Source organism: Polypterus senegalus, chromosome 10 (assembly GCF_016835505.1).
Source record: "Polypterus senegalus isolate Bchr_013 chromosome 10, ASM1683550v1, whole genome shotgun sequence".
NCBI lineage: Eukaryota > Metazoa > Chordata > Cladistia > Polypteriformes > Polypteridae > Polypterus > Polypterus senegalus.
The window spans coordinates 20,168,960-20,183,658 of NC_053163.1; the positions used below are offsets into that span (position 1 = coordinate 20,168,960).

The window sequence follows — 14,699 nt, forward strand, 5'->3', positions numbered from 1 at the left end:
TGGAGCCTATCCCAGCCAGCACCAAGCACAAGGCAGGAACATGGCAATGGCCAATTGCAGGATGTACTCGCACACATCAGGGGAAGTTTAGCATCGCCAGTCCACCAAACCTGGAGAAATCCATGTGAACAGGAGGAGAACATGCAAATGCCACACAGAGGACTTGAGCACCAGTCCCCTTCTTGCAAGGCACTGTGCAGCCCTCTCTCTTTTTATCATCTCGTATATAAATGTCTACGCGTGTGTGTGTGTGTGTGTGTGTGTGTCTGTCTGTCCGGCCAGGGAGTGAGAGGTGGAGTCAGAGTAAGTGCTCCACTTCCGAGGAAACAGAAAACTCGTTTAGCTGCTAATAATACCAGTGAGGCCAGCATGTCAGCAAAATGAAAAGCTTAGAAGAAAGACAAAGTCGCTTAGCTGCTAATGTCGGAAAAACGGTGTCCCTTTTACTTTTCCTCCCACCACTAATGCACAAGCAAGGAGAGCACATCGACAAAACGAATCCTCCTAGGAGAGAGACGCCCAGAGTAGTTCCTTTTTAAAGCACCGTCTTACACAGCTGGTATATCTATCTGCTCTCTCTCTATATACATAAAATCCTAAGCCTAAAAGTGCAACAATTTTATGTGACATTTTTATGTCACTTTTTTGTCACACTTTAAATTGGGCTTATTTGAAAATCTACATATATATGTTTGGTATCATTCTTTTCAGAATTTATTGGACTTTAATGTGATGTTGTTAGATTTTCAGATTCTTATTCCATTTTTAAATTATAAAAACTAAAAAATATCAAAAAATCACATCCCGCGAGATGAGACTTTGTGCCAAGAGTTTTAACCACACCCAGAGCCGGAAATAAAAGACAAAGAGTAGGACAGCTGCTGCACAGGCTTTTAAATGTTCAAAGCGCCTCGCGAGATGCTGATCACAGTGCACGGCAGCACCTGATTGAGCAAAGAGGAGGTAAAAAAAAACAAAACTTTATTTGTTTCCCATTGTATCACCATTTAAGAGGGGGTTTCGAAGGAGCAACCGTGTCACCTTGGAGTGCATTCAGCCCCCCTCTTCACAACGCAAGCAGCAGAGACGCGTAGTGGCTGGCACATACGGCAGGCCAGGGGGGAGGGGTTGGGGGGTTGGCGAGCGAAGCGAGCAGGGGGGAACCCCATAGTATACACACACACACACACACTCAATATATATTTTTTGTAGTGTGTTTGTATTTTGTTTCACACAAGTGCTTAGGGGACATCCTTAGGTCTCTGCCAAGATAAGCAATTCCAGCTTGGGGCTAGAGGGGGCGCTGCTATGAACAACAACTGCAGCTCTGACAAGCAGTCCACAGATGACCTCTGACCACACCCACACCTCTGAGTGAAGCTCCTCCCCTTTTTGGGATGTTTCCTATACATTCAGCCCTTCGACCAAAGTTGGGCGTTCATTTAGGGACTCAAAAGCACAACAAGACGAGGCCATATATAAGAACAGAGATAAAAATAACAAACTATCGTTTCTGTTCATTTTGATTTTGCCTTCATTATTTTGTTGAAAGGGGATAATTACCAGGCTGGTACCCGAACCTTTGAACCCATGTCCAACACATTGAGGGTTGTGACAGTTGTGCGTACGTGAGGCTGGCAACTTGAGCACTTACGAGAACGGTGACAATGTGACACTCATTTGAGTTAATAAAGTTAATAAAGCTATTGTAATAATCATAACCCGCGTGTCTTTTTCCATACAAACAACTGTAAACCTACTTTTGCTCACCCCTATATATTATAGATGAATGTTGTAGAACTGTGTGTATATATTTTATGGGGGGGGGGGTATACTCCAGGTATTCCAGAAAAATTTAGGAAAATGGAACAGCGGAATTTGGAGCAATGTTGTGCCATTAAATTTTGTGTTAAGCTTGGAGAATCGGCAAGTGTGACGAAGTTAAAACAGGCCTATGGGGAATATTCTTTATCCCGAGCTCAAGTTTTTCGCTGGCACAAATAATTTTTGGAAGGCAGAAAACACGTTGAAGATGAACACCGTTCAGGGAGGACTTCAACTTCGAAAAGCAATGAAAACTTCGAACGTGTGAACACTCGTGTGAGATCAGACCGTCATTTAACATTAAGAATGTTGAGTGAACAATTCAATTTGAACAGATTTACCGTTCATCAAATTTTGACTGAACATTTGCACATGCGAAAGGTCTGTGCCAAAATGGTGCCGAAAAACTGCCCTCTCCATAACAGAATTTTTGACATCAAAAGGCATTCCTGTGGTTCCCCAGCCCCCTTATTCACCTGACCTCAGTCCGTGTGACTTTTTCCTTTTTCCTAAACTGAAAAATGTCCTCAAAGGACGTCATTTCAGGACTTTAGAAAACATCCAAAAGAGTGTAACGGACGTGCTGAAGACCATACCGGTTGAAGACTTCCAGCGCTGCTACCAACAGTGGGAACGTCGTCTCCATCGGGGTGTAGCTGCCCAAGGGAACTACTTCGAAGGGGATAACATTGATGTTTGAAAAAAATAAAAACTTTGGTAAATAAAAAATCAGTCTCATTACTTTTCTGCCAGACCTCGGTATATCAAACACACACTAGGGTCAAATTAGAATAGCCAATGCACCCAACCTGCATGTCTTTGGACCGTGGGAGGAAACCGGAGCACCCGGAGAGAACATGCAAACTCCACGCAGGCAGGACCCAGGAGGAGAACCCGGGTCTCCTAACTGCGAGGCAGCAGCGCTACCCACTACACCACCGTGCCGCCCATCTATGTATATATACACACTATATATATATATATATATATATATATATATATATATATACACACACACACACATATACAGTATATATACACACACACACACACAATATATATATATATATATATATATATATATATATATATATATATATATATATATATATTGTCACACATGTAGCTAAAGGGCTTGAGTAAGTAAATGTTCAAAGTGCCTCACGAGATGCTGATCACAGTGCACGACAGCAGCTGATTGAGCAAAGAGGAGGTAAAAAAAAAACAACTTTATTTGTTTCCCATTGTATCACCATTTAAGAGGGGGTTTCGAAGGAGCAACTGTGTCACCTTGGAGTGCATTCATCCCCCCTCTTCACAACGCTATGTGTATATATACACACTCTATCTATCTATCTATATATATATATATATATATATATATATATATATATATATATATATATATATATATCTATATCTATATCTATCTATATATATATATACATACACACACACACAATATATAGCTTACTCAAGCTAAAGGGCTTGAGTAAGGGCAGTTCCAAAGCATGCCGGGATGTGGCAGAGTGCACTGACTCTTTTTCTCCCTTTCCTGTAGACCATTCACAGGAGATCCCACCTGGCTCTTTTGATGTCACATTCGGGACCGAGCCTATGGAAGAAGACCTTGCCGGCCCCGGCCCCTGTGATGTCACGTCTGGACTCGAACCAATGGCTGAAGACGATGAGCCCGATCCATTTGATCTCACATTCTGTCTTTCCCTTTCAAAACCTACACCTTTCCCCTAGTCCCTCAGTACTGTTTTGGACTTGGTTTTGTGCACATCAGTGCTGTATTTGCTGATAATTACTTTTGCAGCCAGGATCCAAGATTATACGGGTTGCTGCCCCAAACCTTTATCTGACTCTGTCTCGTGTTTGTGACTATATATATATATATATATATATATATATATATATATATATACACCCAGTATATGTATATTCACACATAGACCTAGTAAACATACATATTACATACACATATAACATACACACACACAGTATTATATATTACATGCTCTATATACACGTTATTTTATTTACTCATTGATTTTTTGTAACTGTTGTAAATTTATATGCAAGTCAGTATTTCATTGCACCGAGTACACATGCAGGACAGTAAACTTATCTTGGTTTGAATGAAAGCGACTCATACACTGCAGTAGGTAGAGTTTTTTTCGACTATCTTAATAATGCAACATCCATTTTTCAGGGGGACAAAAAACAAAGGTGCTCCATTTGGATTTTGACTCCGTAATTGACATCACTGTATTTAATTCTGAGTTTTCTCCTTTAATTGTCACTCCACCCATCAATTGTCTTTTCATTTTCTCATGACAGCACAATGGTGCAGTGGTTAGTTCCCCAGAATTTCACGGTGTTTTTCCTTCTCTTTGGGTCTAAATGTTCTTTTCTGGGCACTCAGTGACATGCCCACTGAACCCTTTAAACTGGCACAGCTTGAGGGTGTGAGGTGGGATGTCAGCGAGTGTTCTCTGTTATGGACTGGCCCCTACCTACCTTACGCCCGATGCTGCCAGATATTCTCCATTTATTCACCCATTGTGTAATCGTGTCCTCATCAATAAAGGGTTGCAGAGTCTAAACTGGCAGCACAGGGCACAAAGCAATGAACAGTTCTGAACGGGATGCCAGTCATCAATCCAAGCCAGTTTAGAGTCTCCAGTGCTGATATTTGGAATATAAGAAGGTGGAAATTCATGCAGCTATAAAGAGAACTTCTAAACCCTGCACAGGTGGTGACATTTTAGGTTTTCACAAAATCGCCTTTGAGGCTTTAGAAATAAGCACAAAGCTTCATCTTCCGACAGACTCACACCATGCAGTGACAATATACAGTTGACTACAAAAGGTAAGTGGTTTCTATTTCAATTTTAAATCAATTTCATTTTAATATTATCTGTCCTCTCCTTAAGCCTCGTTTGAATTTCAGATACCTTGCATTCGAAAATTCGGAAACAAAACACGCAAACGCATCACTAGTTTCCATTCAGCTGTCTCAAGTGATTCGAGCTGTGAAATTGCCACTTTTATAACAAAAAGACTGCAAGCCATCCTAAAACAGAGACACAGCAAGAAACAGTTTGATCAAATCCACAGTCAGTTAGGACGCCCCACCCAAAAACAGAGGAGGAAGCTGACAGTCCTACCTTGAAGAGGTCATATCAGTCTGTGGGCCTTGAGACTTCTCCAACCCAAGCTTAGTGAAAATCCCCACTAAGACCATAATTGCCACCACCCCGCAGATGACATACACAATCATATTGGTCCGGTCTCTGTCTGGGTCATTGTGAATTTCGTTAATGGGGGCTGGGGGTTTGCCCGTGTTGGCCCAGTTTGGAGTGTCATAGTTGGAACAGGCTGTCTGGTCCAGTCGATCATGTCGAAACTGACAGCAGAACCTGTAGCCGCATGTGCCACAGCAGTATAAATACATCCCAGCATTACAGTTAAAAGGGGGGTCCCACTGGCCCATAACATCATAGTAGCCTCTGCATCGGCTACCCATCGGTGGGTCCAAGAGGTCAGTTTCTGGGGTAGGTATGGTTGCTTCTGTTGGAACCTGTGTTTGGTTAACTGGTATGTCAGGATCCATCTCTGCATTCTTGGAATTCTGCACTAAAGTGACCAGCGTCCATAAAGAGAAGAGGCTGACCCACAGGATGTAGCTCAAGATCTTGCTGGTCACAAAGTAATCCATCTCTCTGGCCATTCAGGAACACAATGTGGACGAATGAAGTGCAGCGCTTCCTCAGCGGCTGTTAGTTAACTGGCTGATTGGATGGACTTTATAAGCTGGAGGTCGAGTCATCTGTCACTGATTGAAGTTGACGTGCATACATAAATATATGCATTGAAATTAAGTCCTTTTTTTAATATAATGTAAATTGCAACCAAAATGATCCGCTCTTGAGGAGTAAAAAGTTTTAGGAAAATTGCATCTTTTAATGGAAAGCAAATGGAATCAGTTGCTCAGCCCGCATTGACCTTCTCCAACAACGATAAGGGGGTGTGGCTGCTAAAAAGCAAACGCCAAATCAAGTGAGCGTCTCCACTCTGACAAAAGACCGCAAATATTCTCAATCACGCTGTTTAAGCGCACGACAGCATGTGCGCGCTCTTGGCTTTCTTGTTTCAATGCGCAGCTCAAGAAAAAATAAATAAATAAATACAAATAAAAATAAAAAGCCTCCAAAGACCGAAAAAAAGAACTAACAAGTGTCAAAACTGTCATCGGCGAGACGAGCTCTCAGTTCCCGCTGTCTCTTAACAGCCCGCAGCCGAAGCTTAAAAAACAAAAAAGAATATCCAAGAGGCTTAAATGCGCAGCTTCTCTCTCTGCCTGCCGGTAGTTGCAAAAGGCCAACAAACAAAAAGTGAAGAGAACGCTTTCAAAGAAGACGTCGGGAAGGCGCCCGGTCCAAGCAGCGCTCGTGCCAGCCTCCCGACTTGGATGGTTGATTTCTGGGTCCGCTTCACGCCACCCGTGCAGAAGGCGTGCTTAGTGTTCATCAAGTGAGAAGAAGTGCGCTCCGGGGTGGGCTGACTCTCCTCAGGGGTCGGTGCGGTTAGAGTTGCTGATAGTGCTGCGATCTCTTTTGGGGTCTCTTTTTCTTTTTGTTGCTGCCTCTGTCCAGAGCGTCTCCTCTTCAGCGAGTGACTGTGCCTTGAACGGAGCTGCGCGCACAATCCCGGGAAGCATCATCTCCAGCCCCCCTCCGTCCCCCGCATCGCCCCGCCGGCTCGGTCTTTCTCTCCTCCTCTTTTTGCCTCTCTCTGTCACTCTCTCTCTCTCTCCGTTTCTCGCTCACTCCCTCTTTGTCTCCCATTTCTACTGTTCATCACTTTATATCCGTTTTTTATCCCGTCCTCCTTTGTTGCTCGCTCCCATCTGCCCTTTTCGTTAACACGCCGTGCCACTTTTGTCTTTTCTGCCCGCTTCTTCTTCGCTTGGATTCTTAAATTATCTCTCGCACGTCGCTCTTCCCTTTTTTCACCATCCTGTTTGCCTTCTGTTTAGATTTTCTTTTCATCATTTTGTTTTGCAAGAATTAATAATGGCTGTAAAGACTCCTTTCTCATTCTCTCCACGGCTGATTCTTACCTGATTAATTCTGAAGTGATACGAAAGGTTCAGAGAATGCTCGGACCAATCGAAGTACACCGTTAAAAAAATTAAGGTGCAAGAGCAGATCTACAGAGAAGAGACCCATCCGCATGGGGGTAACAGCAAGAAACTTGATTTATTTAAATCCGCAACCTGCTCCTTACAGTAAACAGCTGAACAGATGGTAACAGGTTAATGAAATACTAATAGCTAATAGGACTGCATGGTAAGGTCGGGTTTACTTAACTTAGTGTCCTGCTAGGTCGTCTAGACATTATGGCCCTGTCCACACCAGCGTTCAGATCTTGTTAAATGAATGCACTCGGAGTGCTTAAATTACGTTTTCTTGTGGCTATTAATTGTAAAACAATGTTGCATTTGCGTTCCTTTGCCTGGTAAATGCCAACCTGCAGCCCAGATTGTAGTTTTGTTGTGTTTTACCCATGAAAGATAGTTATCTGAAGTCCAGAGTGCTTTTAACCTGTGGGGTTCGAGGTCCATCCTTCGATGTAATCATGATATTTGGGTCAGTTGGCTTTATTAGACCTGAAGATTGACCTCCTGCTGTTAAAAATGTAGACAGAGAAAACCTCGCTGCCTCTATGTGTTCACCCACTGACTGCACATCTATTAAGAAATATACGATGATTTCCATCTAAGTTATACAAACCCTGCTGGAGGTCAGTTTCGAGTTTTGATTGCCTGCTGCAGCAGGTACAACACCATATTATATGCGTGTCAGTGTTAGACCCGAGGAGTCGCTACTTGTCACCTTCTTCTTCTTCTTTCGGCTGCTCCCGTAAGGGGTTTGCCACAGTGGATCATCTTTTTCCAACTCTTCCTGTCCTCATCATCTTGTTCTGTTACACCCATCACCTGCATGTCCTCTCTCACCACTTCCTTAAACCACCTCTTAGGCCTTCCTCTTTTCTTCTTGCCTGGCAGCTCCATCTCTACCATCTCCCAATATACTCGGCATATCTCCTCTGCACATGCCCAAACCAATGCCATCTTGCCTCTATGACTTTGTCTCCAACCTGAGCTGACCCTCTAATGTCCTGATTTCTAATCCTGTCCATCCTCGTCACACCCAATGCAAATCTTAACATTTTTAATCCTGCCACCTCCAGCTCTGTCTCCTGCTTTCTGGTCAGTGGCACAGTCTACAACCATATAACATAGCTGGTCTCACTAGCGTCCTGTAGACCTTCCCTTTCACTCTTGCTGATACTGGTATGTCACAAATCACTCTTGACACTCTTCTCCACCCATTCCACACTGCCTGCACTCTCTTCACCAGTCCCCATTACACTGAACTGTTGATCCCAAGTATTTAAGCTCATCCACCTTCGCCAACTCTACTCCCTTCATCCTCACCATTTCACTGACATCCCTCTCATTTACACACAAGTGTTCTGTCATGGTGGTCCTGCTGACCTTCATTCCACTCCTCTCTAGAGCAGATCTTCACCTCTCCAGGGTCTACTCAACCTGCTCCCTACTCTCACAACAGATCACAATGTCATCAGTAAACATCATAGTCCACGGGGACTCCTGTCTAATCTCGTCTGTCAACCTGTTCATCAACATTGTAAATAAGAAAGGGCTCAGAGCCGATCCCTGATGTAATCCCACCTCCACCTTGAATAAATCTGTCACTCCTACCGCAGAACTCACCACAGTCACACTTCCCTCATACATATCCTGTACAACTCTTGCATACTTCTCTGTCACTCCCGACTTCCTCATACAATGCCATGACCCCTCCCTGTCATATGCTTTCTCCAGGTCCACAAAGACACAATACAACTCCTTCTGGCCTTCTCTTTACTTCTACATCAACATCCTCAGAGCAAACATCGCATCTGTGGTGCTCTTTCTTGGACAACAAATTGCAGACAACAACACTGACCTCATAGGTACTACAGTCTGCAGTTACACTCTGTTGGGAATTTGGTGCAGCCCTGTTGGGTTCCATGGGGGCCGCTGGGGGAGCTGCAGAGCCCTATAGTGGATCTTCAGCACACCTGGGAGTGATTAATTCAGGAAGCCCGAGTCAGGCAAAAGGAAGAAAAAGCTTTCTGGGAGTGGAGTTGAGGCGACCAAGAAGGAGAAGAAGAAGGAAAAGGGACTGTGTTGTACTTTGCCTTGTGAGTCTTGTGTGGTACTTTAAGTATTGTGCTGTGGGGAGTAGGGTGAAATGCTCCCCAATTGTAAATAAAAGGTGTGTTGTGTGGTAAACTCGTGTCTGCCTGTCTGTGTCGGATTAGGGCGGCTGTACGCGCTCTGGTGGTCCACACTGTGTTTGGTGGATGCCCAGATGGGATTAAAGTAGAGAAGGACAAAAAAAAACCTGTAATTTCCTTTACCACTCTATTAACACGTAGACTTCTATTGCTCAACTGGAAGAATCCCACCCCACCACTCTTAATTCAGCGGGTAGTTGGTGTTCTATACTACTTGAAATTGGAAAAAAATCTAATTCTGACTTGCAGGATCTGTTCAAAACTTTTTCAAAATATGGCAGGATCTAATCAATAACATTTTAGAATAAGTTTCCATTTCGGGGAAAAGGATTCTCTTCTTTTCCTGCTCCCTTTATAGGGTAGCTGCGGTTGTTGGCTCCTCTCTCCTTCTCTTGGGTGGGGGGTTGAGTTTTCCTTTAATTTGGTAAATTTGACTTGACAGTAGGGAATGTTATCAATTTCAAATTATAATCAATAAAAATAAATTCTCAAGGGTTTGGGGTCGATTTGTTTCAAACCAGTTTTGTTAAACTTAACTTGCATATGTGGAATGTTTTTTGATTTTAATAACATAAAATATAAAGAAAAATAAATAAAATGGCTATGTGTACTTTCTTGAAATTTTGCATTATTGTTCATGTGATCTAAAATATACAATAGGCTTCATGGAGTTTCAAGAACTTCACTGGGGAGTTGTAACGCACTGTAAAATAACATCTCTTTAGTGACACTTTATTGGGTGGTGTGGTTCCTTGACAAAGGACAATTTCATTCTGGGAAGAGTTCTTCACATTTGACGTTGGATCCTTAGGTTTTAAGAAGGTTCATAATATCTGGTGTCACAGACGGCTGGGGTTGGAGCCCAGCCGGGACGCCCGAGCGGATCGGAGGAGGGCTGGTACCTCCTCCCGACCACGAGGGGGCAACCGCCTTGGTTTTCTTGGTGGCCTCGGGTAAGGGGCTTGGAAGCCCAACCCTGTAGGGGCCCATGGCCACCGCTAGGCGGCGCCCCGGTACCTGAAGAAACCTGGAGCCCAGCACTTCTGCCACACCAGGAAGTGCTGGGAGGAAGACGACGGGGGACACCCGGAGGGCTTCCGGGTGCGCAGCTGGCACTTCCGCCACACTGGGGCGTGTCCGCGGAGGAATGCCGGGAAGCAGCTGGAGCCCATCCGGGGTGTGATAAAAGGGGCCGCCTCCCTTCATTCAAGAGTGGAAGTCGGGTGGAAGAGGACGGAGCTGGAGAGAAGACTGGAGGCAGCCCGAAGAAAGGCTTAAAGGACTGTGAGAGGCCCGGACTTTGGGGGATCAGTGCTGGAGGCACTGGGTTTGTGTGCACTTTAAACTTGTAAATAGTTATAAAGAAACATGTGTGTGGTGGAAGAAACGATGTCCGTCTGTCTGTGTCCGGGTCCCATTCACACTAGACAAAACATTTAAATGTCTAGTAGGCTACTTAGCAAGGACAAGAAAATCAGAACTTAGCTTGTGTTACTGTATACGGCCCAAATAGTTTTAAAAATCAGGAGCTCAACTGGTATTTCACAAATCTGTTATCATCTATTCAAGGTTATTATTGAACGTGTTACGGATCTAAGTAAATGAAGGCTTTTTTTTTCTGGAACCTTCATATGGATGGGAACCAAATATGGTTCTCCTATGGTATCGATCTGAGGGACCGCTCTGGCACATTTCTTTTTAAAAGCTAAGCGGATGTTCATGAAATTTTGCAGGTATAGTACAGTTAACCCAACTTAACATACAGCGTTCATGGAGTTTCATTGTGAACTGGGGTTCAGTATATGGAACAACACAAAAAACTGTCACTTGGCCCAGCTTACAGGCCCTGTCAAAGATTCAGACTCAAAATGCCATCCACACTCTTAAAAATAAAAGTGCCAGAGTGGTACTTAAGAGCAATGCCATAGGGGAACCATTTTTGGATCGCAAAAGACCCATCCATGTGAAGGTTCCAGAAAGAGCCTCTCATTTATTAGATCCATAACAAGCTCCATACAGTGAATGACCATGAATCGGTGGTAGCAGATTTGTGAAACAGGAGTGGGTCACGATTTAAATGGACTCTTGCTACCTACAATAACGCAGGCTAAGTCCAGGTCTTCTTAATCTGTTAGTGGCCTGCAGTCTACCAGACACTAAATATTTCATTTTCTTCCACATATTAGAAAGCTTTTCAATCTCAAAGAACCAACTTCAAAAGCCAAGAGACCTTCCCAGAATTAAATTATGTTTGGTCAAGCAATGGCGCGATGAGGAACCACCCAACTCAGTAAAGAGCCATAAAGCACCTATCAGACACGTGTAGGTTTGGAGGAGACTCTCATCTGCATGCTCCACAGAGTCTACTCCTACTTGGACAAGGCCAGTACCACAGTCAGGATGATGTTCTTTGACTTTCCAGTGTTTTTAACTCCATTCTGCCTCATCAACTGGGGATAAAGCTCAAGGCTTTGAATCTTGATGCCACCACAGTCACCTGGATCATGGACTATCTGACCAACAGGAAGCAGTTTGTGAGGCTGAGGAACTGTCTGTCAGACATGGTGATGTGTAACACTGGAGCACCTCAGGTATCTGTCCCATCTCTCTTCCTGTTCACCACTCTACACAACGCTTGATGTCTTCAGATATTTTCAGATGATTTGTCCATCATAGGCTGCGTTAATAATGGAATGAGTCAGAGTAGAGGAAAGTTGTGGAGGACATTTTGTGGTGCAGGGACAACAACCTCCAGCTTAACATCAGCGAGACAAAAGAACTGGTGGAGGACTTCTAGCATGCTAAGAAGCCATCCATGGGGAGGATGTGGAAGTGGTGCATAGCTGCCAGTACCTCGGGGTTCACATAAACATCAAACTGGACTGGTTTGACAACACAGTGGCACTGGAGAAGAAGAACCAGAGCAGGCTGGACTTGCTCAGGAGATTCAGGTCTTTTGATGTTTTCAACAAGCTATTGAAAATGTTCTACTAGTCCATAGTAGCCAGTGTGGTTCTCCACACTGCAGTCTCCTGAGGAAGCAACCTGAGCTAAAAAGAAGCGCAATGCCTGAACAAACTTATCAAGAACGCCTGCGCCATCACACAGTGAACCCTGGACACACTGGTGGTTCTTGTGGAAAAAGAGGAAAAATTGGAGGCCATCATGAAAAATTCCAACCAACCCCACCGGGAGGCGCTCTCTCTTGGAGCAGTTTTTAGTCACAGGCTCACTCCACCACTTTGTGCTAAGAAGCGCCTCTGGGGGTCTTTTCTTTCCACTGCAATCAGGCAATTCAGTGCTTCCACCCGAGTTTAATTATTAACTTATCAATCTACTGGCTGTATCATCTGTCCTGCAAGTCCATATCCTTGTTTTTTATGTTTCTGCTGTTGTATGCATTTGAATTTTCCCAATGGGATTAATAAACTTGATCTAATCTAATGAACCATTATTTTAAAGAGTGCAAATTATTAATGGGGGACTGTGAAACCACAGTAAACTGGAAAATACAAAGAAGCTGTGCTTGTGCAAAATTCCAGCCCAGCAAGAAGTTAACTGCAGTTATGGAATTCAATCACACACAAAAATGGAAAAAAATGAAGATGACAGCATTTAAAACCACATAAATATCTGCTTTCTTAACCTTAAAGCACCAAAGCACCAAAGAGGAGTGATGAAGACGGCACAGAATATTACTGGGACTCAAGCTGCCTTCTGTTTGGGGCACATAAGACATTCACTGAAGTAGAAAGGAAAAACAGCCATCCTGAACAACTGCTTTTCACTCCCCTCCCTTCTGGCAAAGCTTAAAACACCACTCGTGGCTTTCACACCAGCAGGTAAGGTTGATGAACAGTCAATCAGAAAAACAAATAATGTAATATAATAAGCAGTGTGTATAAATATCCATCCAAGGACATGAGGAAGCTGGAGCCTATCCCAGCCAGCACCAAGCACAAGGCAGGAGCGTGGCAATGGCCAATTGCAGGAGGTACTCACACACATCAGGGGAAGTTTAGCATCGCCAGTCCACCAAACCTGGAGAAACCCATGTGAACAGGAGGAAAACATGCAAACGCCACACAGAGGACTTGAGCACCAGTCCCCTTCTTGCAAGGCACTGTGCAGCCCTCTCTCTTTTTATCTCGTATATAAATGTCTACACGTGGAAGTGTGTATGTCTGTCTGTCTGGCCAGGGAGTGAGAGGTGGAGTCGGGGTAAGGGCTCCGCATTCGAGGAAACAGAAAACTCGCTTAATAATACCAGTGAGGCCAGCATGTCAGCAAAATGAAAAGCTCAGAAGAAAGACAAAGTCGCTTAGCTGCTAATGTCGGAAAAACGGTGTCCCTTTTACTTTTCCTCCCACCACTAATGCACAAGTGAGGCGAGCACATCGACAAAACGAATCCTCCTAGGAGAGAGACGCCCAGAGTAGTTCCTTTCAATTACCTGACATCTCTACATTTCAATTTTTTTCTGATGATTTCAATAGTTTCTAGGACCCCAGGCGTTTTAAAGCGCTGGCTTACACAGCTAGTATATCTATCTACTCTCTCTATATATAAAATCCTAAGCCTAAAAGTGCAACGATTTTGTGCAACAATTTTATGTGACATTTTTATGTCACTTTTTTGTCACACTTTAAATCGGGCTTATTTGAAAACCTACATATATATAGGTATATGTTTGGTATCATTCTTTTCAGAATGTATTGAACTTTAATGTGATGTTGTTAGATTTTCAGATTCTTATTCCATTTTTAAATTATAAACTAAAAAATATCAAGAACTCACATCCCGCAAGATGAGACTTTGTGCCAAGAGTTTTAACCACACTCAGGGCCGGAAATAAAAGACAAAGAGTAGGACAGCTGCTGCACAGCTCTCATGACAGCACAATGGTGCAGTGGTTAGTTCCCCAGAATTTCACGGTGTTTTTCCTTCTCTTTGGGTCTAAATGTTCTTTTCTGGGCACTCAGTGACATGCCCACTGAACTCTTTAAACTGGCACAGCTTGAGGGTGTGAGGTGGGATGTCAGCGAGTGTTCCCTGTTATGGATTGGTCCCTACCTTACGCTCGATGCTGCCAGATATTCTCCATTTATTCACCCATTGTGTAATCGTGTCCTCATCAATAAAGGGTTGCAGAGTCTAAACTGGCAGCACAGGGCACAAAGCAATGAACAGTTCTGAACAGGATGCCAGTCATCAATCCAAGCCAGTTTAGAGTCTCCCGTGCTGATATTTGGAATATAAGAAGGTGGAAATTCATGCAGCTATAAAGAGAACTTCTAAACCCTGTGACATTTTAGGTTTTCACAAAATCGCCTTTGAGGCTTTAGAAATAAGCACAGAGCTTCATCTTCCGATAGACTCACACCATGCAGTGACAATATACAGTTGACTACAAAAGGTAAGGGGTTTCTATTTCAATTTTAAATCAATTTCATTTTAATATTATCTGTCCTCTCCTTAAGCCTCGTTTGAATTTC

The 14,699-nt window shown here is 43.6% G+C and overlaps 1 protein-coding gene across 2 annotated transcripts in view; it reads right to left on the minus strand.

The window, feature by feature from the left end:
• Nucleotides 1–7,046, minus strand: part of LOC120536896 (protein shisa-9B-like) — a 196,455-nt gene extending 189,409 nt beyond the window's left edge. Inside the window, exon 1 of one of the 2 annotated variants that reach the window (XM_039765444.1) lies at nt 5,001–7,046. In XM_039765444.1, the coding sequence (XP_039621378.1) occupies nt 5,001–5,563 (563 nt within the window). In that variant the 5' untranslated portion in view covers nt 5,564–7,046. The remainder of the gene's footprint in view (nt 1–5,000) is intronic. The other variant, XM_039765443.1, reaches the window with a different exon arrangement.
• Nucleotides 7,047–14,699: the final 7,653 nt, after the last annotated feature.